The sequence below is a fragment of the Lactuca sativa genome, chromosome 2, assembly GCF_002870075.4.
Source record: "Lactuca sativa cultivar Salinas chromosome 2, Lsat_Salinas_v11, whole genome shotgun sequence".
Classification (NCBI taxonomy): Eukaryota; Viridiplantae; Streptophyta; class Magnoliopsida; order Asterales; family Asteraceae; genus Lactuca; species Lactuca sativa.
In genome coordinates, this window is record NC_056624.2 from 8,950,153 (window position 1) to 8,978,036 (window position 27,884).

At 41.0% G+C, this 27,884-nt stretch overlaps 1 protein-coding gene and 1 non-coding gene across 2 annotated transcripts; one reads left to right on the forward strand and one right to left on the reverse strand.

Annotated features, from left to right (window-relative positions):
- Window positions 1-8,435: 8,435 nt before the first annotated feature.
- Window positions 8,436-8,542, reverse strand: LOC111905561 (small nucleolar RNA R71). Its single transcript, XR_002854933.1, has one exon. It is a non-coding gene; the product is annotated as a small nucleolar RNA R71 (small nucleolar RNA).
- Window positions 8,543-8,693: 151 nt separating this feature from the next.
- Window positions 8,694-9,935, forward strand: LOC111905549 (uncharacterized). The gene has a single exon (XM_023901235.1). The coding sequence runs from the start codon at window positions 8,694-8,696 to the stop codon at window positions 9,933-9,935; it is 1,242 nt and encodes a 413-aa protein (XP_023757003.1).
- The last annotated feature ends 17,949 nt before the right edge of the window (window positions 9,936-27,884 follow it).

Below are 27,884 nucleotides of genomic sequence, written 5' to 3' on the forward strand. Positions count from 1 at the left end.
CTCTAAGACCTACTTGTACTAATACTCCCAATACCTGCTCAACCGCGAAACATCTGCACTAAAATACTTCCTAGGCTCTCCTAGGATTTCCTCGCCTCCCTTGCCATCAGCTACTGAAGGACTCCCATAAATGTCAGCCAACCACTTCTGTAACACCCCGTTTATTTATTTAATAAATAAATAAACTAATGAGCGAATAGTAGCCCTAAAATAAATAATTATATGTAAAAGGATGGTCTCCCAGGGCTAATTGTCATAAATTTAGAAGTTGAGGGCTAAAGGGTAAATTATGGACCTTAATTGAAAAGAATTTGTCAAGCAAGGGGCGGTTTTGTAAATTCTGGATTAGTTTTGTAAAGATTTTATAATATGGGGGCTGTCTAGTAAATTCAGACTTATCATGAAAGAAATTTATGGATTCAGGGTTTAAATGGTAAATATTGGCCTTGCTTTGAGATAAAATGTGAAGAGAGGGGCTATTATGGGCAATATGGAAATTTTTTTTGGGACCGGGTATATATACTATGTGTCGCCGTTATCAAACCCTAAACCTAAAGAATCACCTTCAGTCGCTATCTTCACCACTCTCACTCCCTCCGCCGCTGCTCTATCGCCACCATCTTTTCCAGCCGACAACGAAGCCGGGAGCCACCGATTTGAAGACGTCCGTTATTGCTCCGGCGTTGTGCGGGTCGAGGACCCACCTTAGGACGTAAATTAACCAGGATCTCAATGTCGTGTGGCTGTTGCTGATTGTAAGCACCACGGTGGCCAACGTTTGCTGCCACCTTTCCATCCTTATACCCCCATTTCGTCTCCAGCACCGTCACCACCATCCTCCATTCGTTTTCCTATTAGTTGTGGCCGCCATGTCAAGCTCTCATCCTCCCGCGGGTATTCCTTCGTCTGTTGCCACTACTACAGCACACACCGCTGTTGTATGGATCGTTTCAGTGGCTCCGGTCGTCGGTTGCCAACCACGAGCGGGGGGGTTATCGTGTTCGGGTGATGCTGCTTCAGTCGCCGTAAGCGTTGCGGTTCCTGGGTTGTTGCCATTGCCGCCACCCACCACAGGTGGGTGTTGGGTTTGTTTTCCGAGCAAGGGTTGCTAGTTGGTGTGTGCTTGACTAGAAACCACAAAAATCACCGCCACCACCGTGAGGTGGTGGATACCATCCCAAGTTTATTGTTGTTGCTGCCGTGAGCCACCAAGTGGGTGGCTGGAGTGTATAGTGAGGTCTGAAGTGCGTGTGTGTGTGTGTTATTTCTCTCTTGTATGTGTGTCGTGAGTGGTTTTGTTTGGCCGGAAAATTAAGAACAGCCACCACCACCACTACCATGCACCACCGTATGTATGAGTGTTTGTGTGTGTGTTTATTTGAGATTTAGCATTGTAAAGTGTAATTACAAATGGGAATAATGAAAGGAAAACTGAAAACCACCACCGTGAGGTGGTGGCTGCCGCCTCCTACCGCCACCGGCCGCCGTGTTGGGTAGCGGTGTGCATTGTTTGGATTGTGCCTCGTTTGGATGTTTGGATAAGGGACTAAAACCCTAATGGGCTTAATAAACCTCAATGGGCCCAATGAAGCCCTAGTTGACCTAAAAAGCCCAAATAAGTGACTAATGGGCCTAATGAACCTTAACTGGTCAAAAGACCTAGCTATTGGGCCTATTGGACTAAGATGGGGTTGGAAACCCTAATTAGGGTTTAGAAAACCCTAATATTGGATTATGGGCTTGGACCTATCGGGACCCACATTTGTGCCATTGGAATGAAATTATGAATTAAGCCCAATCACACCATATGATTTACTTAGAAAAGTGATGGACTTAATGGATTAAGTCCTTAATGGGTTAAGTGAGAAACACTTAACCCTAATTGTCATTTTATGTGAAACCCTAATTTCACTCGGTTTTATTGTTAGGCCTTTCTATTAGGCCTTGATGATTGGGTTATTAATGGGCCATCCAAGATCAAGCAAATGGACTAGAATAATTAATGGGCTTTGAGGTAAGGACCATATGAGGAGTTGGGCCCAATTTTCCATAGATGGGCCATAGATTGGACCTTAATGATTATATAATGATTGGGCCTTTGAATAAGACCATGTAAAGGTTTGGGCCTAATTTAGAAAATTGGGCCATATGTTGGGCTTTGACTCATAGTTGACTTTTGGGCCTTTAGATTGGGCCTTGGGCTTGAATCAAGCCAGGATAAGGGTAAAGCAGTCTTTTACCCCAACATAGACTTATGGTTATGTGTTAGAACCCAATTATTAATTGGGTGTTATTTTGATGTTGACAGATTCGGAAATCTGTCAGCCAGCAGCCATAACTTTATCCGCGGGACTTCAGCAGTGTGAGGTGAGTCTCCTCACTATTTGTATGGGTCTAAGGCACCAATGCCGACCCATTTAGTTTATGTACGATAGGAAGACCCGGGGGTTAGCCCTAGGCATTATGCATGAAAGACTAGGAGGCAGCCCTGGCACACAATATGTTATTATGTATGGTAGGAAGACCCGGGGGTGAGCCCTAGGCAATATGTATGAAAGACTAGGAGGTGGCTCCTGGCACACCGTATGCTATTATGTGTGAAAGACCAGGAGGTGGCTCCTGGAACACTATATGCTGATTAGCTAAGTAGAGTAGTATGTATGCTAGTTGTCTTTGTGCTGCTCGCATGGAAGACCAGGAGGTGGCTCTTGGCTCTTGTCTGTGAGAAGGAGGGGGTGGCCACTAGCTTGGCAAGAAAGACCACGTGGCGGCCCGTGGCATAATGGCAAGACTATGTTTGGCACATATCATCTTTAATGATTATGATATACGTATGGCTCATGGTTATGTATGACAATATGCGAGTATGTGTTTATATGCTAGGCAATATCCGGTTGAAAGAGACCGAAGAGGTAGGCCAGTACCCAGATATGCTAGGCAGTATGTTGATATGTATGGTATGTGGTATTTGGGGAAATCACTAAGCTTCGTGCTTACGGTTTACAATTTTGGTTTCAGGTACTCGTTTTTAAAGGAAAGGAGTCGGCTTGATCGCAGCGCATCACACTATGTTTTTCGCACACAAGATCCTTGGGATTATACTTTGATATTGTTTTGTGATAACATGCTTTGATTATTAACGTATTGGTTTTGACATGATATGTTATTATGGAAGTTTTCTTATACTGTTGGATTTTTAATAACTTAATTCAAACGAAATTTTTGGCCTTAAATTTTGGGATGTTACAAGTTGGTAACAAAGCCTTGGTTTGAGAGATTCGGGCACATTCTCGAGTGTTTCTAAACTCAAACTAAGGACTTGGTATGAAAATTTTCAAAAGTAAAATCCTTCTATAAAAAGAAGCTTGAAAAGAGAAAAGGACTTTGAAAAGAACAAGATGTGTGATGCGTGCAATCAGTCGAGCTCAAGTAAGTGTTCCCCAAGATACCCATACATGTTATGATATGTTATGTTATGGTATGGTATGATTATGAGAACTGCATGCTAAATTAGGGCTGAGGATCTAGGAGGATGCCTTATATGCCTATTGTATGTGCTTGTAGATTTGCATGCTAGTACTGATCAGTCAGTAATAGGATAGCCTGTTTAGGTTATGCCTGATTGTATGAGCCTTTGAATTGCATGTAAATATTCCTGATTAAAGGATAGAATGGTTTGACTGGAATGTGATGGTTAGATTTTCCATTGTCTGAATGCTGCTTGCTTTGTGCTTTGTGGGACTCTTAGTAATGCGAACTAGCTATTAAGTGAATATGCTAAGTCACATGTGGCATAGGCTGGATAATCTCAGAATGATAGATTTGACCCTATTGCGCAGCTCTCGTTTGAGTCCAACTGTTCTAGGGATGAGTCTTTTACTCGAAGGATTATCTGATCTCTGTTGCATGTGGCTATATTCATGAGGTAGCTAGTTGGCATTACTGGGAATCTTTCAGCAGCTGAGGACTGGGTGACTTTGGGAACCTAGGAAAGCCTAGGGTATGTTTTAGTGGGTTAGTATTGAGGTTTAGTGAGACTTAGGTGTACCGGTTTGAGGAAGTGACTTGGAGGATTCGGGAGGATTGTTGAGGAAAGTATGGATAGGTGTGGAAGGTAATATTGGGCCCGTACTACTGAAAGCACAGGATCCATACTCGAATCAGTGAGAGTCTTGGAGAATCTAAGAAGCTTTGGGGAGGAGTTTGTGATCTGGTTTACGGACAAAGGATGTCCCATTTGTTGTAGCTTAGTCATTGGCCAGTGAGCTAGTGAGCGTGGCAGGGTGTCAGACCCTGAAGGATATGATTTCCAAGAGGTTGCAGATGTGAGATTGATTTGGAGCACTTTGAGAAGAGAGGTTCATGCTAGGTGCATATAGTAGAGGGTTTCGGGAAGAGACCATTGACTTCTGATCATCAGGTGAAAGGCCAACGAGGCCGGAGTCAGTGCAGCACGTGCGGGAAGTGCACAAGGGAGTTTGTCGCTCCAAGGGTTTAGGCTGCTATAAGGTAACGGGATGGGTCATGTCAGCAAAAGGTGGTAAGGATTCTTGGGTATATTCGAATCCTTAGAATGTCAGTTCAATATGGTGTTAAGCACCCAAGAGTGAGATTCAGATTCTGATTCTGGCTCAGGATCAGGGCCTGGGCCAGGCAATGTGTGATCACAGGAGTTCATCTCATCATAGATTACTTACAAAGCTATAGGAATGGACCTTGGTGGTCTTTCGTTCAACCAAGGTAGGACTTTAGAAGCTCTTGGTAGTTGCCTCGGGGGCTTTTGGGCCCGATTTGTTGCGAGGAAGTTAGGGGTTCATTTGAAACCCAAGGTCGATGGACCCTTAGAATCCTTTGGGAGGGAAGATTCTATAGTTGGTTCCTATCATCGAGATCACGATTTCGTCAGATGTTGCGGGAATGTCATCTTGTTCTGATACTAGATGGATTTCGGGAATCAGTATCGCTTTGGAATTGTGAGTGAGTTTGGACAAGTCAGATATCAGGTTGGTTTTCTGCTACTTTTTGGGTTTTCAAGGATTGTTATATGCCAATTTGCATGTCGGAGGTCTTGATGAACCTACAGAGGGTTGTATCTTGCGGAGTGGATTCTGCGTGTACTGTTCTCATCCCAGATCTTTTCGGGATCTGTGCAGGAGTATTATTCAGAGAATATCAAGTTAGGGTTAGAACGATAGTTCTCCAGAGAAGATAGAGTTTAGTAGTTCTATCATTGTGTAGTTATGGCTGACAGTTGTCTAAGAAGGAACTTTGGAGTGTAAGACACCACCATTGCTAGGAAAGGATTGGTAGCATGAAGATGGTGGTGTCAGTAGCGGGTGTTAGATGCATTAGTGTCGGACATTGGATGTTCTAGAGAATTGTACTTTCATACGGGTGTATCCGAATTGTGTTCAGTAATGCTGAAAGATTGGAAGCGGAACGAGGATTCGTCAGCCAGAATAAAGATTAAGTCCTCCAGTTTTCAACATGTGAGGTGGATTGACGTGTCAGAATGGACTAGATTTCAAGAGTACTCATCAAGATTTCGAGGATGAACGATCTCAAGGTATAACAGGTGATTGATCGCTAGCATTAGTAAGCACAAGTATTCATCAGTGGGATATTAGAAAGCGAGAAGGACTGGGAATCCTTCAATTCTCACAAGCCGTGAAGACTTAGCCGAATCTAAGTGGGGGAGAGACTTTTTTCCATGTTCTCTAAATGTGAGTTCTGGTTACGCGATGTGCAATATCTTGGGCACCTTGTCAACCAGAGGGGTATTCTGGCCGATCCAGCCAAGATAGAGGTTGTGATGCAGTGGGAGATTCCGAGGTCTCCAATTGAGATTTAGAGTTTCCTGGGCAGCAGGCAGCCTTCAAGACTCTCAGACAGCAGGTTTTGGGAACCAGGGTGGAGCTCCAGTTAGGATTCAATTTCGGTTGTGTGTGTTAGGTCGAGTGCGTGTTCGATCCAGTATGGAAAGTGTTGTAAGATTACGGGGGTAGCCATAGCATTCATTATCAGCCAGATAGTGTTAGAGTGTTGTAAGCCTGCGGGTGTAGCCGTAGCATTCACTAGTAGCCAGATAGTGGTAGAGTGTTGTAAGTGATATTTGCATATTTAGCCTTATATTAAGTATAGATTTTTTTATCATTTATTAGCTAATTTATTGCACATCATGGACAAAAGATACTTAAAAGTGTTTGAATTGTGTTTTCAGTTCAAAAGCAAAGCTCGGAAGCAAAAGGAAGCAGGAGAAGCGGTTGGGAGCTCGGGAGTTGAACAAAGAAGAAAAATGCTAAAAATACAAGGTACTCGGCAAGTCGCATCGAAGAATCGAGAAGATAAGGACTCTCTGACTTACCGTGCACGGGAATTAAGTGATAGACTCGACGAGTCAGTCATGGACTCGGCGAGTCGGTGCAAATCTATAAAAACGACTGCTCAGATCGACACAGAGAATTCTGGAACCATTGGGGAGAAGCAAGCTGTGAATTAGAGTCAGGAGAGATCTGGAGAACGAAGATACAACCCTAAACCTAATCCCGAAGAAGATTTGAGGCAAATTTACATCATTCTTACTTTAATCTATTGTTCTTCATCATGTTTAGACTTTTAGATTTCGTTTTTGTGTTGTCAATTACCTCAATCATGAGCTAAAACCTTTTAACTTCTGTTTGGGGAGACAATATTGAGACTATGGTTTGATAAATGGTAGGATTGATTTGATATTGGTGATTTTGTTAATCCTAGCTTGTTAAAGAACCTTATGTGTGAATGACAAATATTTTTCTGTTAATAGGAAGATACTTAAGCTGCTTGAACATCTCTTAATTGTTACCTCATATAATTTATGTGACCACTTTATTATATGACTAGGATTAGCGACTGTGAAACTAGAATTAATAGAAAAATAGGTAAATTCATGTGTGAGCTTGTGTGATGACCATCAACAAGAGGTTAATTAAAGGACCAAATTAGTTAACCATTACAAGTCTAAATTAACCCGAATAAATAACCTAGTGAATTGAATTAAATTAGATAACTGGCCACTGTTTGAGTTAGTTTGTTCTCTAAGGATTAGTGCTGCGAATGTGAATCTAGTCACTTGAATCGGTAGCCAATAGAAGAATCAATCCATTGCACTATTGCCATAATATCAACCATAGGATCAATTGAGTTAAACTAAACAGAAGTTCCCTTCGTAATTGAATTTAGTTGAATCTTTGCTTATCTAGTTTTTAGTTAATTAGTTTAAGTATTAGTTGGTAAGTTTCTAGTGTTGTAAAACTAGAGAAAACCTCTTTTTATTACTTAATTTTAGATAAAATTAGTTTTTAGTTTTAATTCTCCGTTCCCTGTGTTCGATACCCTACTTATTTAGCTTTACCACAATTGATAGGTCCACTGCCTTTGTGTGTTTATTTTATAATTAAAAGTAGGATTAAAACCAGTGCATTTTACACACATCAAGTTTTTGGCGCCGTTGCTGGGGAACGGTTCTAAATTAGCACTAAATTCTATTTTTATTGATCCTTTATGTGAGATTTATCTTACACAAAGTTAATTCTTAGGTAATTTAGTAAGTAGCTTAGGTTTTAGTATTTATTGGATTTTAATCGTTTTATTTTAAATCTGTCAAACTTTTCTGTTTTTGCCTTGAACTCGCTGAGTGCACTCGAAACGACTCGGCGAGTCCATCGCTGTTCACAGTTTTAGTTTTTATTTTATTTTTGTTCTTTTTATGTGTTTTTTGTTTTATTTGAAGTTGTTTCATGACCCGAGGATCTGATACACCTTTGGTCCTTCCACTCGAAGACCCGGAGTCCGCCCTAAGGAAGAACAAAGGAAAATCCGTTTCTTCAAAGAACTCGCCACTGAAGAATCTAAAGTCCGTTTTTAGCAAGAAGAAGAATGGAAAATCAGGAGCATCTAGCACCTCATTAGCAATCGAAGACCCGATTAAAGAAGACACCGAGTACGAAACTGAAGGAGAAGAAGACCTCACTTTCAGGCACGAATCCGACTTCGACGACGAATTAACCATTATCATGGCTAACATTGATGAAGTCCGTATGGGGGAATGGAAGAAGAGGATGCGTGATGATACCGGCCCGGGACTTGTGCAACCTGCAATTCCCGCTATTGCTACTTTCGAACTAAAGGGCCACATACTCGCTCAACTAAAGGAGATTCCTTTCTATGGAAAAGACCATGAAGATGCTTACAAGCACTTGGATGAAGTCAATGATGTAGTTGATTACTTTAATGTTCCAAATGTGCCTCGCGAGACCCAACTACTTTGCATGCTTCCAGTTACATTCAAGGGTGCTTCAAAAGATTGGCTCATGTCACTCCCTCTCGGGTCGGTCACCACATGGGCTTAGATGAAGGAAGAATTTATTGACCACTTTTTCCCACCTTCTAAAATAGCCAAATTGAAGAAGGCCATTGCTAACTTTGAACAACAAGCTGGAGAGTCACTATATGAAGCTTGGGAGAGGTACAAGAGCCTACTAAGGAATTGCCCACACCATGACCTTAATAGCCAACAAGAAGTCTCCATCTTCTATGACGGAGTCAATGTCACAACAAGGCAATTACGTGGCTCGCAAGGCCCGCTCACAAAGAAGCCACCCCCAGTGATCAAAGAATTAATTGAAGAGTTCTCTAAACATTCAAGATGTTTAGAGATGTTCACGAGATTTATAGTCACATCCGAGAAAAGACACAATGATCATGATGCTGCAATACAAGAGACCAGAACAATACTTAGGAATCAGCAAGCATCTATTCTCAACACTGAAAAACGACTTGGGCAATTGGCACACCAAGTGAACGAGAGAAGACCGGGTGAACTTCCAAGTAAAACTGAGAATAATCCGAGGATGGAGAATGTGAATGCTATAACATCTAGTTTTGGGGAAATTTTCACTCCTCTGACCCCTACACAGAAGGTCTCAACTGAGGTGCCTGCAGAAAAGACAGAAGGGTCGAGTTCAGCTAAACCCGACATGACTCGTCGAGTCCCTCTAACGGACTCGACGAGTCCAAGGTCTGAAGACAAAAATGCTATTTACTTAAAGACTTATAGGCCACCTTTGCCATTTCCAATTCGAGCCATGCCTGATGAAAGGGTTAAAGCGTACAGAACTTTCATGGAACATGTTAAAGCCCTTCAAGTCAACATACCATTTGTTGAAACGATGCTTCAAACACCTAAATATTTAAACTTGCTTAAGGGTCTTTTTGCTGCTAGAAAGGATATAGCTGAAGTAGCGAAGTTAGTATTAGATGAGCTACCAGAAAAGAAGGGTGATCTGGGAAGCATCTCGACTCCTTGTCAGTTTGGAAATATACTTGCTACTCAAGCATTGACCGATTCGGGTGCAAGTATTAACATAATTCCTTTTTCTTTCTTCAAGAAGTTGAATCTACCGGAGCCAAAGCCTATTAATATGAAGATCCATCTAGCGGACAAGATAATCATTCGTCCGAGAGGTGTTTGTGAAGATCTTCTCATAAAAGTGGACAAATTTGTATTCCCCGTGGATTTTATAGTGCTTGACATGGAAGAAGACCCCAAAATTCCAATTATTTTGGGAAGATCATTTTTGAATACCGCATGTGCATTGATAGATGTATGCGAGTCCACACTAACATTAAGGGTAGGAGATGAATCAACAGTGTTTAAGGCTATACAAGAGGTTAAGCAAGAAGAAACAAGAGAAGAAGAAATTTCCTCCATTGATTTGGATGATGAAATACTACAAAAAGAACTTGCACTCTTACAAAAAGAAGATCCAAATAAATTTGTACTATCTTCTGGAGGAAATGGTGATGCTGAGAAAGACTTAGAGGAGATAGAGAAGCTATTGAAGGGAACTGATTCAGAAAAATCGATGGAAAGTGAGGAATGTGCATCGACTCGCTGAGTCGCATCGACAGACTCGACGAGTCCAGTCGAAAATTTCAGCAATTCGGATTACCTTAATTTGCTTGTTACCAGTCCTTTGCCTGATTTTGACATGAAGATTTTTCCTAATTCTTTAGAAGATCCAGCAGCAGAAGGCATAATTGTTAAGACGTATTGTGAATTCCAAAATGCTCAAGTAGCATCTCTTGACACGGTGATACAAGGAGATGAAGAAATGCGACTTGATGAGGAGGCAAGCTTAGGGGAAGATGAGAATGCAAAGGCTGGGAATGATGATACAAATAACTCGTTCATTGAGTCACATGCAACCAAACCTCGAGCCCGAGTCTTTTCCAATTATGAAGTAATTACCTTAAAGGAAGGGGAAGTACAAAAGAAGGTGCCAAAGAGTGGGGTGAGGAAAAAGAAGGTTGGGAAACGGAACACACATGCAATTGAAGAAGATGCCACAAGGGAAAAGAAAGAAGAATTGAGACGGGCATATAAGAGGAAGATACACGCCTACAAGACGAAGTATAAACCGCAAAAGATTAGGCGTGCATTCCCGATGCAGGAAAGTGAAGGAACGTAGATGGGAGGGAGTCCAGCTAAAGACTCCTCAAAAAAGAAGCGCTTGACGGGAGGCAACCCGTTATGAGAGTTTGCTTTCTTTTATCTTTCTCGTTTTTGTTTTGATTTTCTTAGGTCTTTTCTTTTTAACTCTTCTAATTCATCAAAAATGTTTACTTAAGGGTACGCATGGTCAGAGTGTGGGGTGGATTGAACAATTTTTATAAATAGATGACAAAATGATGTAATTTTTGAAATGTTTGCAAGTGACTCGACGAGTTAGGGTATTGACTCGACGAGTCAAATCGATTCCGGATACCTTTCAATCGCGACTAGACTCGACGAGTCGAAAATATTTACTGAAAAAATAAAAACATTTTCTTTTACAACCAGTTAAATTAGATTTTTAACCCTAATTTGAAACATAGTATCAGCCGACACTCGACGTGTGCCCCTTTCCCTCTCAAGCATTCATCCGTCTTCTTCCAATTTTTCTTCAAATTTCTCAAAGTTCTTCAAGCAAGTTACTTAATTTCTGCTTTATTTCTGTTAAAGTCATGATCTTTAAATGATTAGAGGAGTCGATTTGATAGAACACCCATTTTTTTTGAAGTTTAGTGAATTTTTAGGGTTTTGATTTTGGATTAATTGTGGTGTTTTGGATGGATGTTCTTGCTCTAATACACCTTATGGACATCCCTGGACAAACCATTGGACAAATTTTAAGTTTTTATGGTCGAATTTTACACGACCCGTCGACTGACTCGCGCAGTTCATCAGACTCGCCGAGTCGTTCCTGGACTCGACGAGTCCAGTCGAGATCCCAGATGGATTCTGGTTTAATGTGTTTCTATTTCTTCTGGATTGTTTGTTCTTTGTTTTGCAGGAACCATGTTTTCACGGGGTCAGAGCTCTCGAGGAATTCAAGGAGATTTTCCTTGGTTGCATTTTCCACAAATCAACTCAAATTCAACAAGGAATAAGTGGAAGAAGAAGCTTGCGGAACTTCAGAAAAAAGAGATTTGTGCTCCCAGTACAATTGATTGGGAATGGTTAGGGAGAGTTCGTTATGAAGAGGAGTTGGCTCTTTATATAATCAAGACGTTTGTACACAATGGAGTGTCCATCACGTGTGATGGATGGAGTCGTGTCTTCCGTATTCAAGAACCGATCTATCGTGAGTTGTGCTTGGAGTTCTTTTCCACAATACATTTCCATGGTGTGGATGATTATTATAACCCCGGAAGTATTACTTTTTGTCTTGGGGGCGAGGTTCGTCATTGTTCTATGGTGGAGTTGGCTTGGAGATTAGGGATATATGATCAACAAGTGGTCAACACGGATGCATTTCGTACCTTTTTGGAGCATTGCCATAAAGCATTTCCGGATGGGATCACAAGTTCAAGTTGGTGGAACACCATTGCTAATAAAGTTTACACTCCAAAGTTGGATCAAGAAGGGAGCATACGATCACTGACGCACCGCCTTATTCACCGTCTTATTTCAAACACAATTAACCAAAGGAAAGATGATGACAAAGTTTCTAACCTTGATGTTTTCTTTCTTTGGAGCATCATTACACCTAATACTTTCTGCAACATTCCATGGTGCATAGCTTTGTACTTGGCAGAGGGAGTGGTCAAGGACCGCAAAACTTCAAACATTAATGGTGGCATGTTCATGACACGATTAGCCCATTCTTATGGGTTAATGGCTAGTGGTGCTTGGAACTTGCTAACGGAGATCCCGACATCTCCCTTTAATCCTCTTCTTTTTTGCAGGGCTCGCATTGTTGAGGATTATGGAGGGTCATTACGCTATCCCACATGACAATGCCGTGATCAGACCCAAGGCACCGGGAAGGCGGGTTTGACCAAGACGGGAGCAAGCATGCCATGATCCACCGGTTATTCCAATAGAGGACAATGTTTCTCAGGAGTGGTATGATGAGGAAGGAAGGAGATACTTGGATGATTTGGCTCGGAGTTTAAATTTCACAAACCGATCTCTCGTCCAATTATTTGGACATTTCCACATCCAACATCTAGATGGGGGACAATTTCCATATGTTCCAAGTTGGGAAGAAAGGATAAGTGCAAGGCAAAGAGGAGCTGGTGGAAGTGGGGTTGTGCATGGTGATGATGAGGAAGAGGATGAAGAGAAGTTTTTTTTATTTATGTTTGGTTGAACAATTTTTATTTGTTTTTATTTTGTTTGGTGTGTTTTGAATTCTTAATTAGGACTTAAACTTATATGCTTGATGTTCTATTTACCTTGGTTTCTTTCAGAATTTGGGTTAGGAAATGCTTGCATAAGGAGTCTAGAGAATGTGAGAAAAAACATGGAAACGAGTCAAGAAAGGTCGACGTATTGAGTCTAAGTGTTGAGTCCGGTCCTAAAGGGTTTATGAGTGAATGTTTACTGAAGCAACGGGAAGTTTTTTTGAAGTCCACTAAAAGCTGGATTCAAGATAGAATTTAATTATTTTCCACCCAGCGATGACTCGCCGAGTGCACTTAGCCTACTCGACGAGTCGCAATATATTTCCACGACTTCAAAATGATCACGTAATGACTCGAAGAGTACTTCATATGACTCAATGAGTCTTTCATTTATCTACCACAAAGGTTGTTGATTTGATACGGTTAGCTACACCATTTGACCATGTTATCTTTGTAATCAATTCCTGAAGATTTTATGGTGTCTTTCCTGCACATTTGGAGCTACCCACATGCGATTTGATGCCCAAGACATGGATGAGTTGTTTCCATGTCTAAAGTCGATTGAAGTAGGGGCTTAATAGAAGATGAACAGCCTAGCGACTGCTACCTCAAGGGAGTTTGTTCCAATTCTCTCTATATTTCATATGTTTTTTTTTTCATGTATTACATGCAATGAGGACATTGCATAATTTAAGTGTGGGGGTAGGGGGTTCATTTCATCTTAATAAATTTACAATCCTAATGTCCTAATTTAGGTCAACTTTAAAATTTTTAAATCTTTGCATACCCAAAAAATGTTACTTAGGATTTAACTTAGAAAATTTTGGTAAAAATTAAATTAGGATTCCATGTTAGAATTATGTTGATGATTGCATGAATACCCAAATATTTAGTTGAGCCTATATACGTTCTAATGCATTTGTGGCTTCCTTATTCCAGTGAAATCATAAGACAAAAACACAACCTCGCTTAGCCCGAAGGATGCAATATGTTTAGCATCGTGTACCAGAAATGTATCCAACAAAATTATTATTTTAGCCAAGAAAGGTTGAAGTTGAGCGCCCCTGCTTAAGCATGTAGGGTTTTGAGTGAAAAAAAATGAGGTACATGTTAAAAAAAAGAGAATTACAAGAAAAGTTGTAAGAATTTTGGAGCAGTCAAAGTGAAGATCAAAAGATCAAAAATTTTGAAGAAATTCAAAAAGTTGAAGATACCAAAAATCAAATCAAACAAGGTGGTGAATTCAAAAAAATCAAGATCAAATTATCAAAGAAGTGAAGAATTCCAAAGATCTCCAATGTGGTATCATAAATTGTAATTATCTAGATTATGTATGCTTGGGTTGCTTAACCAAAAATACCTTGAGGATAGGAGGTTTTCTGCGGATGGATTCAGAGGGATGCATAAAATGAGCATTGTTCGGGATAAGTGGGTGAATGTTTATGAGGATTGTAAGTATTTGGAATATTGGGGGGTTTTAGGAAAGATTTAGAAAAAAATGCACGCGTTGCGGTTTTGGCGTAATGGCTGGGTTTGATTGGAGTTGTCTTATGTGATTCTAATGTGTTAAAAATTCAGTTTTGCTTGTGGGCAAGCAAAAGTCAAGTGTGGGGTATTTTGATATTTGCATATTTAGCCTTATATTAAGTATATATTTTTTTATCATTTATTAGCTAATTATTGCATATCATGGGCAAAAGATACTTAAAAGTGTTTGAATTGTGTTTTCAGTCCAAAAGCAAAGCTCGGAAACAAAAGGAAGCAGGAGAAGCGGTTGGGAGCTCGGGAGTTGAACAAAGAAGAAAAATGCTAAAAATACAAGGTACTTGGCAAGTCGCATCGAAGAATCGAGAAGATAAGGACTCTCTGACTTACCGTGCACGAGAATTAAGTGATAGACTCGACGAGTCAGTCATGGACTCGGCGAGTCGGTGCAAATCTATAAAAACGACTGCTCAGATCGACACAGAGAATTCTGGAACCATTGGGGAGAAGCAAGCTGTGAATTAGAGTCAGGAGAGATCTGGAGAACGAAGATACAACCCTAAACCTAATCCCGAAGAAGATTTGAGGCAAATTTACATCATTCTTACTTTAATCTATTGTTCTTCATCATGTTTAGACTTTTAGATTTCGTTTTTGTGTTGTCAATTACCTCAATCATGAGCTAAAACCTTTTAACTTCTGTTTGGGGAGACAATATTGAGACTATGGTTTGATAAATGGTAGGATTGATTTGATATTGGTGATTTTGTTAATCCTAGCTTGTTAAAGAACCTTATGTGTGAATGACAAATATTTTTCTGTTAATAGGAAGATACTTAAGCTGCTTGAACATCTCTTAATTGTTACCTCATATAATTTATGTGACCACTTTATTATATGACTAGGATTAGCGACTGTGAAACTAGAATTAATAGAAAAATAGGTAAATTCATGTGTGAGCTTGTGTGATGACCATCAACAAGAGGTTAATTAAAGGACCAAATTAGTTAACCATTACAAGTCTAAATTAACCCGAATAAATAACCTAGTGAATTGAATTAAATTAGATAACTGGCCACTGTTTGAGTTAGTTTGTTCTCTAAGGATTAGTGCTGCGAATGTGAATCTAGTCACTTGAATCGGTAGCCAATAGAAGAATCAATCCATTGCACTATTGCCATAATATCAACCATAGGATCAATTGAGTTAAACTAAACAAAAGTTCCATTTGTAATTGAATTTAGTTGAATCTTTGCTTATCTAGTTTTTAGTTAATTAGTTTAAGTATTAGTTGGTAAATTTCTAGTGTTGTAAAACTAGAGAAAACCTCTTTTTATTACTTAATTTTAGATAAAATTAGTTTTTAGTTTTAATTCTCCGTTCCCTGTGTTCGATACCCTACTTATTTAGCTTTACCACAATTGATAGGTCCACTGCCTTTGTGTGTTTATTTTATAATTAAAAGTAAGATTAAAACCAATGCATTTTACACACATCAGTAAGTCTGTGGGTGTAGCCGTAGCATTCACTAGGTTGGTAGATAACATGAGTGCGTTGTTAAGACGCGGAAGGAACAGTAGTACCCACCAGTTCGGGTGTAGCAGTGAGGATATGGAAATCCATGGATTGGATTTCGGAATTTACCAGATGGATTAGATCTAGTTGAGATAGTGATAAGCCTATAGGATCGCCCCTACAGTTGTGAGATCAGAGAAGTAATGGACCGCGTAAGGTCATTTGGTATATTAGGCTACCATTGGTCGGGTAGCAATCACCTTTAGCCTTCGATTCGGTAGCGTCATGATTCGACGCATAGACCAATTGATTGGATTAGGAGAGGTTCTTAGAGCCACAATGACATGATAACTAGTGACAACTAGTTCCATAGAAGGATTTCGTTTGGAAGTCGTGTAAGAGCGACTGTGTGTGAGTCTTTTGGCTCCATAGTCGGGTTGGAACCCTATATTTTAGACGACTGACGGATGAATTGAGACCAGGGAGGTCTCGATATATTTTGGGAAGCAACTATGTAGCAGCATACTGCTTCAGGCAGATCAATGTTCAAGCAATTTCAGCATTTGGGAAGTATTAGTATTTGTGATTTAGGTTGCAAGTACAGGCAGAGTAGTTGATTTATTGGGAAGTGACAAGTCACTCACAATGGGATTAGCCGAGCCTTGGACAAGAAGAATTGATTTGCAGGGCTAATTGGGTCTATGATCCTATTTTATAGTGGGAACTTCAAACTATTAGAAGTTGAGTAGACAGTTGAGGGATAAACAGACTGGATTCGTCGATGATGATTCAGTATGAGTGGTCTATCAGGGATTCAAACCATCTCGAGACAATAGATTTTAGACGGAGTGGATGTGATCTTGTTGCGAGGGATTCATTTATCTACGGATTTCAGGGTTTTGCGAAGATTGGTCATGGCTACCCTGGGAAGGCTACGGTATGCCCAAGATGGTAACCATGCCACTAGAGTGGTTGGGCGTGTAAGAAATGGAAAGGAATGATTTCGAGGACGAAATCTAATTTAAGTGCGGGAGAGTTGTAACACCCCGTTTATTTATTTAATAAATAAATAAACTAATGAGCGAATAGTAGCCCTAAAATAAATGATTATATGTAAAAGGATGGTCTCCCATGGCTAATTGTCATTAGGGGTGCAAACGAGCCGAGCCGAGCCGGAGCCTGGTCAGGCTCGGCTCGGGCTCGTTTAAGTTATACAAGGCTCGAGCTCGAGCTCGGCTCGATTTGAGCTTTCTTTTACTGAGCTCGGCTCGGGCTCGGCTCCTTTGTCGTTTGATGTGCCTAAATAAGCTTAAGCTCGACTTAAGTTCGTTAAGAAGCTCGTTTACTAATACCCAAAATCCATAATTTCTCAAATATTTTTTTATTTTAATATATGAAAATAATAATAAATTATATCATATAAAGGATCGTTTAGGCTCGCGAGCCTAATCGAGCTTAGTGACATAGGCTCGAGCTCGAGCTCGTTTAATAAACGAGCTTAATATTAAGCTCGAGCTCGGCTCGAGCTCGTTTAAAACCGGTTTCGAGTCGAGCTTTTAACGAGCCAATCCCGAGTAGCTTGACTCGTTTGCACCCCTAATTGTCATAAATTTAGATGTTGAGGGCTAAAGGGTAAATTATGGACCTTAATTTAAAAGAATTTGTCAAGCAAGGGGCGGTTTTGTAAATTCTGGATTAGTTTTGTAAAGCTTTTAAAATATGGGGGCTGTTTAGTAAATTCAGACTTATCATGAAAGAAATTTATGGATTCAGGGTTTAAATTGTAAATATTGGCCTTGCTTTGAAAGAAAATGTGAAGAGAGGGGCTATTATGGGCGTTACAGAAATTTGTTTTGGGACCGGGTATTTATACTATGTGTCACCGTTATCAAACCCTACACCTAAAGAATCACCTTCAGCCGCCATCTTCACCACTCTCACTCCCTCCGCTGTTGCTTTATCGCCACCATCTTTTCCACCCGACAAACGAAGCCGGGAGCCACCAAGTTGAAGATGTCCGTTATTGCTCCGACATTGTGCGAGTTGAGGAACCACCTTAGGACGTAGATAAGTCGGGATCTCTCCGTCGTGTAGCTACTGCCGGTTGTAGGCACCACAGTGGCCGACGTTCGTTGCCACCTCTCCATCCTTATACCCCCACTTCGTCTCCAGCGCCGTCGCTACCATCCTCCATTCGTTTTCCGATTAGTTACGGCCGCCATGTTAAGCTCTCATCCACCGGCGGGTATTCCTTCGTATGTTGCCACTACTACAGCTCGCACCACCCCTGTGTGGCTATTTTTAGTGGCTCCGATCGTCGGTTGCCACCCCACCGGGGGCGGGGGGGGGGGGGGGGGGGAAGGGGGGTTATCGTGTTCGAGTGATGCTGCTTCAGCCGTCGTCAGCGATGCGTTTCCACCACTGCTGCTGCCTTCTTGGGTTGTTGTTGTCGTCGCTGCCCACCACAGGTGGGTGTTGGGTTCGTTTTCCGAGAAAGGGTTGTTGGTTGGTGTGTGCTTGACTGGAAACCACAAGAAATCACCGCCACCATTGTAAAGTGGTGGCTGCCATCCCAAGTTCATTGTTGTTTCCGCCATCAGCCACCAGGTGGGTGGGTGGAGTGTATACTGAAGTCTGAAGTGCGCGCGTGTGTGTGTCGTGAGTGGTTTTTTTTGGCCGGAAAATTAAGAACAGCCACCACTACCACCACCGTGAGGTGGTGGCTGCCACCATGCACCACCTTGTGTATATGTGTGCGTGTGTGTGTGTGTTTGTGTGTGTTTATTTGAGATTTAGCATTGTAAAGTGTAATTACAAATTGGAATAATGAAAGGAAAATTGAAAACCACCACCATGAGGTGGTGGCTGCCGCCTCCTACCGCCACCGGCTGCCGTGTCGGGTGGCGGTGTGCCTTGTTTGGATTGTGACTCGTTTGCATGTTTGGACAAGGGACTAAAACCCTAATGGGCCTAATAAACCTCAATGGTCCCACTGAAGCCCTAGTTGACCTAAAAAGCTCAAACACATGACTAATGGGCCTAATGAACCTTAACTGGTCAAAAGACCTAGCTATTGGGCCTATTGGACTAAGATGGGGTTGGAAACCCTAATATTGGATTTATGGGCTTGGACCTATCGGGACCCACATTTGGGCCATTGGAATGAAATTATGAATTAAGCCCAATCATACCATATGATTTACTTAGAAAAGTGATGGACTTAATGGATTAAGTCCTTAATGGGTTAAGTGAGAAACAATTAACCCTAACTGTCATTTTATGTGAAACCCTAATTTCACTCGGTTTTATTGTTGGGCCTTTCTATTAGGCCTTGATGATTGGATTATTAATGGGCCATCCAAGATCAAGCAAATGGACTAGAATAATTAATGGGCTTTGAGGTAAGGACCATATGAGGAGTTGGGCCCAATTTTTCATAGATGGGCCATAGATTGGACCTTAATGATTATATAATGATTGGGCCTTTGAATAAGACCATGTAAAGGTTTGGGCCTAATTTAGAAAATTAGGGCATATGTTGGGCTTTGACTCATAGTTGACTTTTGGGCCTTTAGATTGGGCCTTGGGCTTGAATCAAGCCAGGATAAGGGTAAAGCAGTATTTTACCCCAACATGGACTTATGGTTATGTGTTAGAACCCAATTATTAGTTGGGTGTTATTTTGATGTTGACAGATTCGGGAATCTGTCAGCCAGCAACCATAGCTTTATCCGCGGGACTTCAGCAGTGTGAGGTGAGTCTCCTCACTATTTGTATGGGTCTAAGCCACCAATGCCTGCCTGTTGGGCTGAAAAGAGTTTTGATGTTGCGTCTTTTGGGCTCGGTAGATTAGCCTTTTATTCTCCGGTTTGGGCCTGTCCAACCGAGAGCCTTTTATGTATTGTATATAAGTTAAATGCTTGCATGCATATTAGGTTAAGATTCTAGAGATTATTGATATAGCGATTTATCAAGAGTACAATATTTTCCAGTAATCGTTCTTGTAATCTTCCAATCCTTTACAGTTGATGTTCTTAATCGAGCTCTTCTAAGGATTTTATTTAATCATTCGACACGTTTGATTCAAGCTGTTTGTTCTTAATATTGCGTTCTGCTTGGTTTTAATATTGTGTTCTTGCTGTTTCATATTCATATACTTGTTCAAGATCTAATCGATCTTCTTAGATTAAAAGTTGTTTTAATCCCATCAATTGGTATCAGAGCAGGAGGCTGTGTAATCGATACACATCTTTTCTGTGAAAAAGATTTCCATTAGGGTTTTCCGCAATCATCGATATTTATTGAGCCGTCATCTTAATTGACGTTTCTTGGTATTTATTGTTTTGCCCTAATCTGCTTTATTACAAGTCTGATCTTTGAACAGGTTTTTACGATCATTATGGACGCGACGCAATCAAACCCTATTAATATTTCCAACAACATCGGTTCGACGACAAAGATTCCAATCTTGTACACCCATGACTATGAAGTGTGGGCGCATCATTTTGAAGATTACGTGATTGGATCGGAGGACAATGGTTTTCTCATATGGGAAGCCATCATCAATGGACCGTTTTCTCATTCTGCTACATCCAGAATCATTAAGACGCAAAAAGAGTACAACGATCTGCTTAAGGACGTGACGAATATTGCGCAAGATGAAAAAGATAAATTTCAGTGCAATATTAAGGCACTAAGGTTGATCAGATTCGCCCTTCAGTCCGATACATTCAGACTGGTCAGCTCATGCACTACGGCGAAGGAAGTGTGGGATAGACTTCGCGAACTGTATTCCACAGACGAAGATCTTGAACATTCCATCCAAACCTTGCTTCTATCTGAATTTGGTGAATTCAGGCAAGGGGCCGAAGAAACTGTGACCCAGACGTTTGATCGCTTCAATCATCTTCTCAGCAAGATGATCAAACACGACATTGAAAGGAAGCTCATCGAACAAAAGGTTACTTTCTTGAACGGACTACGATCTGAATGGAGAGCAGTTGTTTCCACAGTCAAAGCCCATGAACAGTTTAAATCATATTCTTTGGCGAAACTGGTGGGTATTCTAAAGTCCCAAGAGAAGATTGTGGTTCAAGAGAAAAATGTTGTCTCAAGTCTTGGTTCGTTGGCCCTCCTATCCAAAAGTAAAGCCGTGATGGAGGATGAAGAGCTCAACTTGGAAGAATATGACCTCTCAACTGAGGATTATGCCATGATGGTATCCAATCCTAAGAGGTTCATAAAGAAGAGATTCCCCAGCAACAAAAACCGAAACTGGCAGGGGAGTTACAGCTCAGAAAAAGCAAACAATGAACCGAAAGCTGAGGAGCCCAAGAAAGAACCGAAGGCAGATGGCGATTCCGGAGTAAGCTGCTTCTATTGTGGTGGCAAGAACCACTACGCTAAGGACTGTGTTCTTAAGAAGGTGGCTGAAAAGGACGATGGAAAGGATGAGGAAGCCGTGCTGCAGAAGAGATTGGATGAGTTGAGAAAGAAAAAGTCTACCGCTAACCCTTCTATTAATGCTCTTATTGTGCAGGGTTCGGTTAATGACGATGAGTTCGGTAGCACCGAAGTTTGGTCTACTGACTCAGAAGATGAAGAAGTGAGGAAGCCTACTCATGGAAAGGCTTATATGGCTAAGGAGGAAAGCAGTGGTGGAAAATGCCTCATGGTGTCTGGCGTATCTCAGATGAGGGGATACAATACCGATGGAGGAAGCAATGGACCGAAGGTGCAGGAGGATATGTGCTTTACGGCCAAACCACTCAGCCAACAGTTCAATGAACTCGATGGACTGATAGAAGGTACAATCTGCTTTTATTTCATCTAAAGTACCACCATCCTCTTACGAGAAAGAACTAAAAAACGTTAACACAAGAATTTCTCATTTAGATAGTAGCTTAACTCAAACTCGAGTCACCAATTCTAACCTGACTGATCAATTAAGCAGGGTGGCGTCGAAGAGTGAGGAGCGGCGTATGTGGATTGAGTTAAAAGAGTCGGAATTAGTTAAAGTTAAAGACGAAAACATTTATTTACAGAGAGACAATTTGAAATTGTTGAAACAACGAAATGTTTTTTGTTTAATAGCTAAACGTTTATATTCCAATATTACTTAACTTCACTTGGACTGCGAGATAGGCCAAAAGATCCATCGTATGATTTTGCCCTTCCTAGAATTTAAGGAGGATGAAATCGATGCCGAAGCTTACAATTGTGAGAGTGTGATATCGTCTGATGATGTCAACCCAACTTATAAAATCGGACTGGACAAAATTGAGTCCTTCATTAAATCCAAAGACCACAAGGTCATGCTCAAAAATCTTTTGGATGAAAATGACAGACTTAAACTGAGAACCGAAACTATACAAAAGTTTGACTCTCTAAAAGCCAGTGATCTGAATCAAATGCAAATGGGCAAGATAGATTCGAGCCGAAACTCTGTGATGTTCACTAGAGCCGAAGGACAGAAATGTCTCTTCGCTTTAGCTGACAAACATCTTTACACTACAACTTGCTTGGAGCACATCTTATTCATCATCAAAAAGTGTAAAGACAATTCGGCTGATGATATCAAGTACTTCAATGATATGATCAATTGGTACATCCGGTTTAGACAGACCATCCTTTCCATAACCAAGTGTCTGTTTAGTACCGTGAAGAAGAAGGTACCAGCTTCAGCTGCCGGCCCAAGTAGAAAGTGAAGGTCTCGCTCCAAATTGACGCAAAGGGGGAGATTGTTGGGCTGAAAAGAGTTTTGATGTTGCGTCTTTTGGGCTCGGTAGATTAGCCTTTTATTCTCCGGTTTGGGCCTGTCCAACCGAGAGCCTTTTATGTATTGTATATAAGTTAAATGCTTGCATGCATATTAGGTTAAGATTCTAGAGATTATCGATATAGCGATTTATCAAGAGTACAATATTTTCCAGTAATCGTTCTTGTAATCTTCCAATCCTTTACAGTTGATGTTCTTAATCGAGCTCTTCTAAGGATTTTATTTAATCATTCGACACGTTTGATTCAAGCTGTTTGTTCTTAATATTGCGTTCTGCTTGGTTTTAATATTGTGTTCTTGCTGTTTCATATTCATATACTTGTTCAAGATCTAATCGATCTTCTTAGATTAAAAGTTGTTTTAATCCCATCACTGCCCATTTAGTTTATGTATGATAGGAAGACCCGGGGGTTAGCCCTAGGCATTATGCATGAAAGACTAGGAAGCAACCCTGGCACACAATATGTTATTATGTATGGTAGGAAGACCCGGGGGTAAGCCCTAGGCAATATGTATGAAAGACTAGGAGGTGGCTCCTGGCACACCGTATGCTATTATGTGTGAAAGACCAGGAGGTGGCTCCTGGAAAACTATATGCTGATTAGCTAAGTAGAGTAGTATGTATGCTAGTTGTCTTTGTGCTTCTTGCATGGAAGACCAGGCAGTGGCTCTTGGCACTTGTCTGTGAGAACGAGGGGTGGCCACTAGCTTGGCAAGAATGACCACGTGGCGGCCCGTGGCATAATGGCAAGACTATGTTTGGCACATAGCATCTTTAATGATTATGATATATGTATGGCTCATGGTCATGTATGACAATATGCGAGTATGTGTTTATATGCTAGGCAGTATCCGGTTGAAAGAGACCGAAGGGGTAGGCCAACACCCAGATATGCTAGGCAGTATGTTGATATGTATGGTATGTGGTATTTGGGGAACTCACTAAGCTTCATGCTTACGGTTTACAGTTTTGGTTTCAGGTACTCGTTTTTAACGGAAAGGAGTCGGCATGATCGCAGTGCATCACACTATGTTTTTCGCACACAAGATCCTTGGGATTATACTCTAATATTGTTTTATGATAACATACTTTGATTATTAACGTATTGGTTTTGACATGATATGTTATTATGGAAGTTTTCTTATACTGTTGGATTTTTAATAACTTAATTCAAACGAAATTTTTGGCCTTGAATTTTGGGATGTTACAACTTCATGAATACAGTTACATGCAACAAAAATTAAATAATCTTTCGACTAAAGGACCCAACCCCACAATGGTTAGACTCAAATGAGAGTTACACAATAGGAACAAATCCTTCAACCTAAGATTATTAAACCTCCATGGTGTGTAACTTAATGTATTCATTTGATAGTTAGATCCCATCAATGTGAGTCCCACAAAGCACAAAGCAAGCAACTTTCGAGCAGCGGGTTCGATTGGCACTAAGACATAACAAAATTAGACAGATCCTCATACGAAATTCTTGATCTCTAAATCCCAGCATCTCGAATACACGTTCATCCTGACCTCACTCTATCAAGAGTGGTTAATAATTCTCACGTTGACCCGCCATGTACTGTACCCACTCATGAAACTTCCACCAACTCATTAGCTACTCATGCATGCTAATCATACATAACGCTGGATCCCATAGACATTTGAATTCTTGACTCAACCCTATCCCTTAATCAGACAAGAACAAGAAATAAAGCTAAATCAAACAATCTCAGGCTATAGAATCTTTGTTATGTACAACTATGATGCACACCCCAAGAAACTACAGTAATGATTTCAAATTCATATAAGGAAGAACCCTAGGTTACTAGGCATCATATAACCAGACAATTCTATCATGCAATTACGAAAGATCCCTAGCCTATCACTAGCATGTTGTTCTAACATATCACAATATCAAATAACATGAGCTCACTCGTTTGGATTTTCACCCCAGGCGGGAGTGGACGTTGGTATCAAGGGTCCTGTCTCCCGGTAGCTTCCAGAGGATCATGTATTGTCAAAGTTTAGGATCTTGGGTTGCAAGATTGAGGGTGCTAGTCTTGGGGGTTTATGGATCTCCACCCTTATTCTCTCAATTTCCTTTAGTATCATCAGGTTTTCCTCCAGATGTTGGGTCACTTTTCATTCCAATCTCCTCATCATAGCAAAGAGCTCATTGTTGGATATTTCAACAGGAGGATCCTGGGATCCTTGAGTAACAACTGGAGGAGTACTGTTCTTTGGTACATCGGAAGTCTTTTAGGGACCTCCGGATGGAGGTGGTGGAAGGTTTTTGGATGGAATGCTAGGAATGGATGAGGAAGATATGGTTGCTTGTGTAGACATGATTTTTTGAAAGGTTTTGAACACCATGGACCCGCGGTGGGCACCAAAATGTTTTGGTCAAAAATCAACTAAGTAGAATCTAAAAAAATTGTAAGATAGGTTGTGATGTTCGTGGTTGATAAGTTAAAAACTAACTTGAAGATCGATTAGATCTATAAAACAGGTAAAGAAATAAACAAGTAAACAGCAAGAACACAAGAATGGATCGAAGATGTCGAATGATTAATAATCAATCCTCAGAAGAGCTCGATAAAGAACTTCTACTGTAGAGGATTAGGGTTTACAAGAACGATGAAAGAAATCTGTAATTTTTCGTAAAATTTTATCTATCGTTTTTATCAATCGATTACCTAATATGCATGCAAGCATATTATTATATACTAAACCCTATCAGCTCACGGTTGGACAGGCCCAAACCGGAGAAACAAAACATGGACTATTAACCGAGCCTAATAGACGCAATACATCAAAATGTTACGCTACCCAACAATCTCCCCCTTTGCGTCAAATTGGAGCGATATCACTTTGTCTTTTTACTTGGGCCAGCGGCAGCAGGAACCTTCTTCTTTACAGTCTCAAACAGACGAGAAACAAGCGCCAGGATTGTCTGTCTGAATCGGATATACCACTGTATCATATCGTTAAAGTATTTGATATCAGCTACTATATTTTCCTTGCACCTGTGGATGATCACCAACACGTGCTCGAGACAAGCAGTGGTATAAAGATGTTTATCAGCTAAGGCAAAGAGACACTTCTGTCCTTCACTCGTAGTGAACATGACGGAGTTTCGCCTTGGGTCAATTTTTCCTATCTTCATCTGGTTCAGATCACTGGCCGAGCCAACAAGAGATATCTTCGGTTTCTTCTTGAAGACATTTGCAATCTCCTGATCCATCAGGGCGACCTCCATGATATAGCACACCAACATCTTCTTAAGATGGTCAATTATCAGACCATATTCAGCTTCATTAGTTAGAAGGATGTTATGCAGAACAATCCAGTCATGGGGGTTGAGGTTCGGTAGATCTGCTAATGATATGACATGTTCAGTTTTTGCAGATCCTCTGAGCACTTTGAACCGAACGTTGATAAATCTCCCTTCAGTGTATGGCTTCAGAACCCGAACGTTGATTATCTTCTGAGCGCTCCAGGTTTGGTACTGGGGTTGAGCAGCCTTCAGATAGAAGTCAATCAATTCCCTATCAACCTCCGGATGAGGATGAGGAATCTCAGCAACGTTGGCGAAGGCGTGAAAAATGAACGCCTTTCGGGTTAAGGGCATGTCGAACTGAGAGTCGACAGTGTTGTAGCAGTCAAAGGAGATTACCGGTTCAAGCCATAAGATACTCGGAGTATCGATTGCCTCCTTAATCATCCTCTCGAGAGTCCAAGCAGGGAAAAGAGTCTTCCTGCTCTCGAGAAGGTCATGTGCTTCTTTCTGCCTTCGCTCTGCTTCTTCAGCTTCTCTAGCAAGGCGAGCACTATCATCAGACACATTGCGTCGACTTTTACGGTGCAACAAGTCGGCAATGGTTTCATTGTCTTCATCCTCTTTTTCCTCAGCAAGTTTCTTGACTTTATCCTTCACACCCGAACCAGAGGCTTGGCCTGCATGAGGAGGTTCGGTTGTGTGAGTTGCCTTTGAGGAATGAGGTGGTTGAGATCCAGACTCCTTTTCTCCCCCTTGTTTCGGATTGGACACGAAACTGGGTAGCCCTTCAAGTTTACTTAAGAGATCCAGGGCAGGAGCGAGCTTCTCTGCAAGGGTACGCCTCACAGAGTGGTTAAGGATCGGATCGTGCGCTTCGAGGATGTTGGATATTGCTAAGTGGACATCCGAAACACACGTCTTAATAACCTCCCGTTCGGACTGAAGAGTGTCAATCTGTTGTTGAGAGTGAGAAAGTTGAGCACTCTTGACCTTTAGGGCAGTGGTCTTCCTCGCCAAGACATCCATCAACGAGTTTTCAGCAGCCAGATCCTCTTGGAGTTTAGAGAGGCGCTCGTCAATAGATGCACGGAAGGTAAAGTTGTCGTCTGTCAGAGATTGACAAAGTGTAGCAAAGGACGTCAACTCTGTGGAGACAAACGTGGCCAACTGTTGAACAATTGGTTCCAACGTTTTCTTGGTAGCAGCAGCACTCTCCTGTAAAGATTGTAACAGGGCAGAGGCATCAGAGAATAGTTTATCGACTTTTGCGGTCGCTGCCTCACAAGCTTTCGTCGAGGCGTCTATGGCGGCGGTGGCAGAAACGACCGAATCTTGCTGAGCCCTAGAGAAGGCATCAACAATCTTCTGAAGAGCAGCTTCAGAGAGAGATGATTGTGAAGTAGAGGAAGAGGCAATGAGCAAATCGACATTGTCATGAAGCTCCTTAAGATGTTTCTGTTGGATTAGTGTCTAAGTCCATAACTATTTTGGTATGTACTTGACCCGATGGTGCATGGTCCTTTTGGGTTGCCTTCACCAAAGCAACTTGATAGGATGAATTATGGAGAGAAGGATTAAATATGATTTATTAATATATTATGGGAATAATATATTAAAGGAGAAATCATATTGTTTAATTAATATTAGTCAATAATTAATTGGTAATTAGTTTTGTGACTAAAAGAGATTAATTAAACTTAAGGGACTGGAATTGTAATTATAAGATAATTGCAATTTGGGCCATGGATTGCCTTTTATTATAAGGTGGACGAATTCTAATGGGGAAGCCCATATGAAGTCGTCCAAGGCTTTAAGAAAAGGGCTCCATGGGTTGCTTAGGGCTTAAGCAACCAAATTAGGGTTTCCTTGTTAGATAACCTTAATAGCCTTACTATATAAAGACCCCTTATGCCTCAAAAACGTGGATAAGCAACCTTCTAGGGTTTCACACGTTTTTGGGCAGCCTCTAACCTCTCTCCTCTTCATCCTCTTGCTTATGGTGTTTGTGAACCATTAAAGGAGTGACACTTGTGACTCTAAGCCTTCCAAAGTCAATTCAAGGAGGAATTGGGATTGTTATTGCTACATAACAATCAAGGTAACATTATAAACTTATT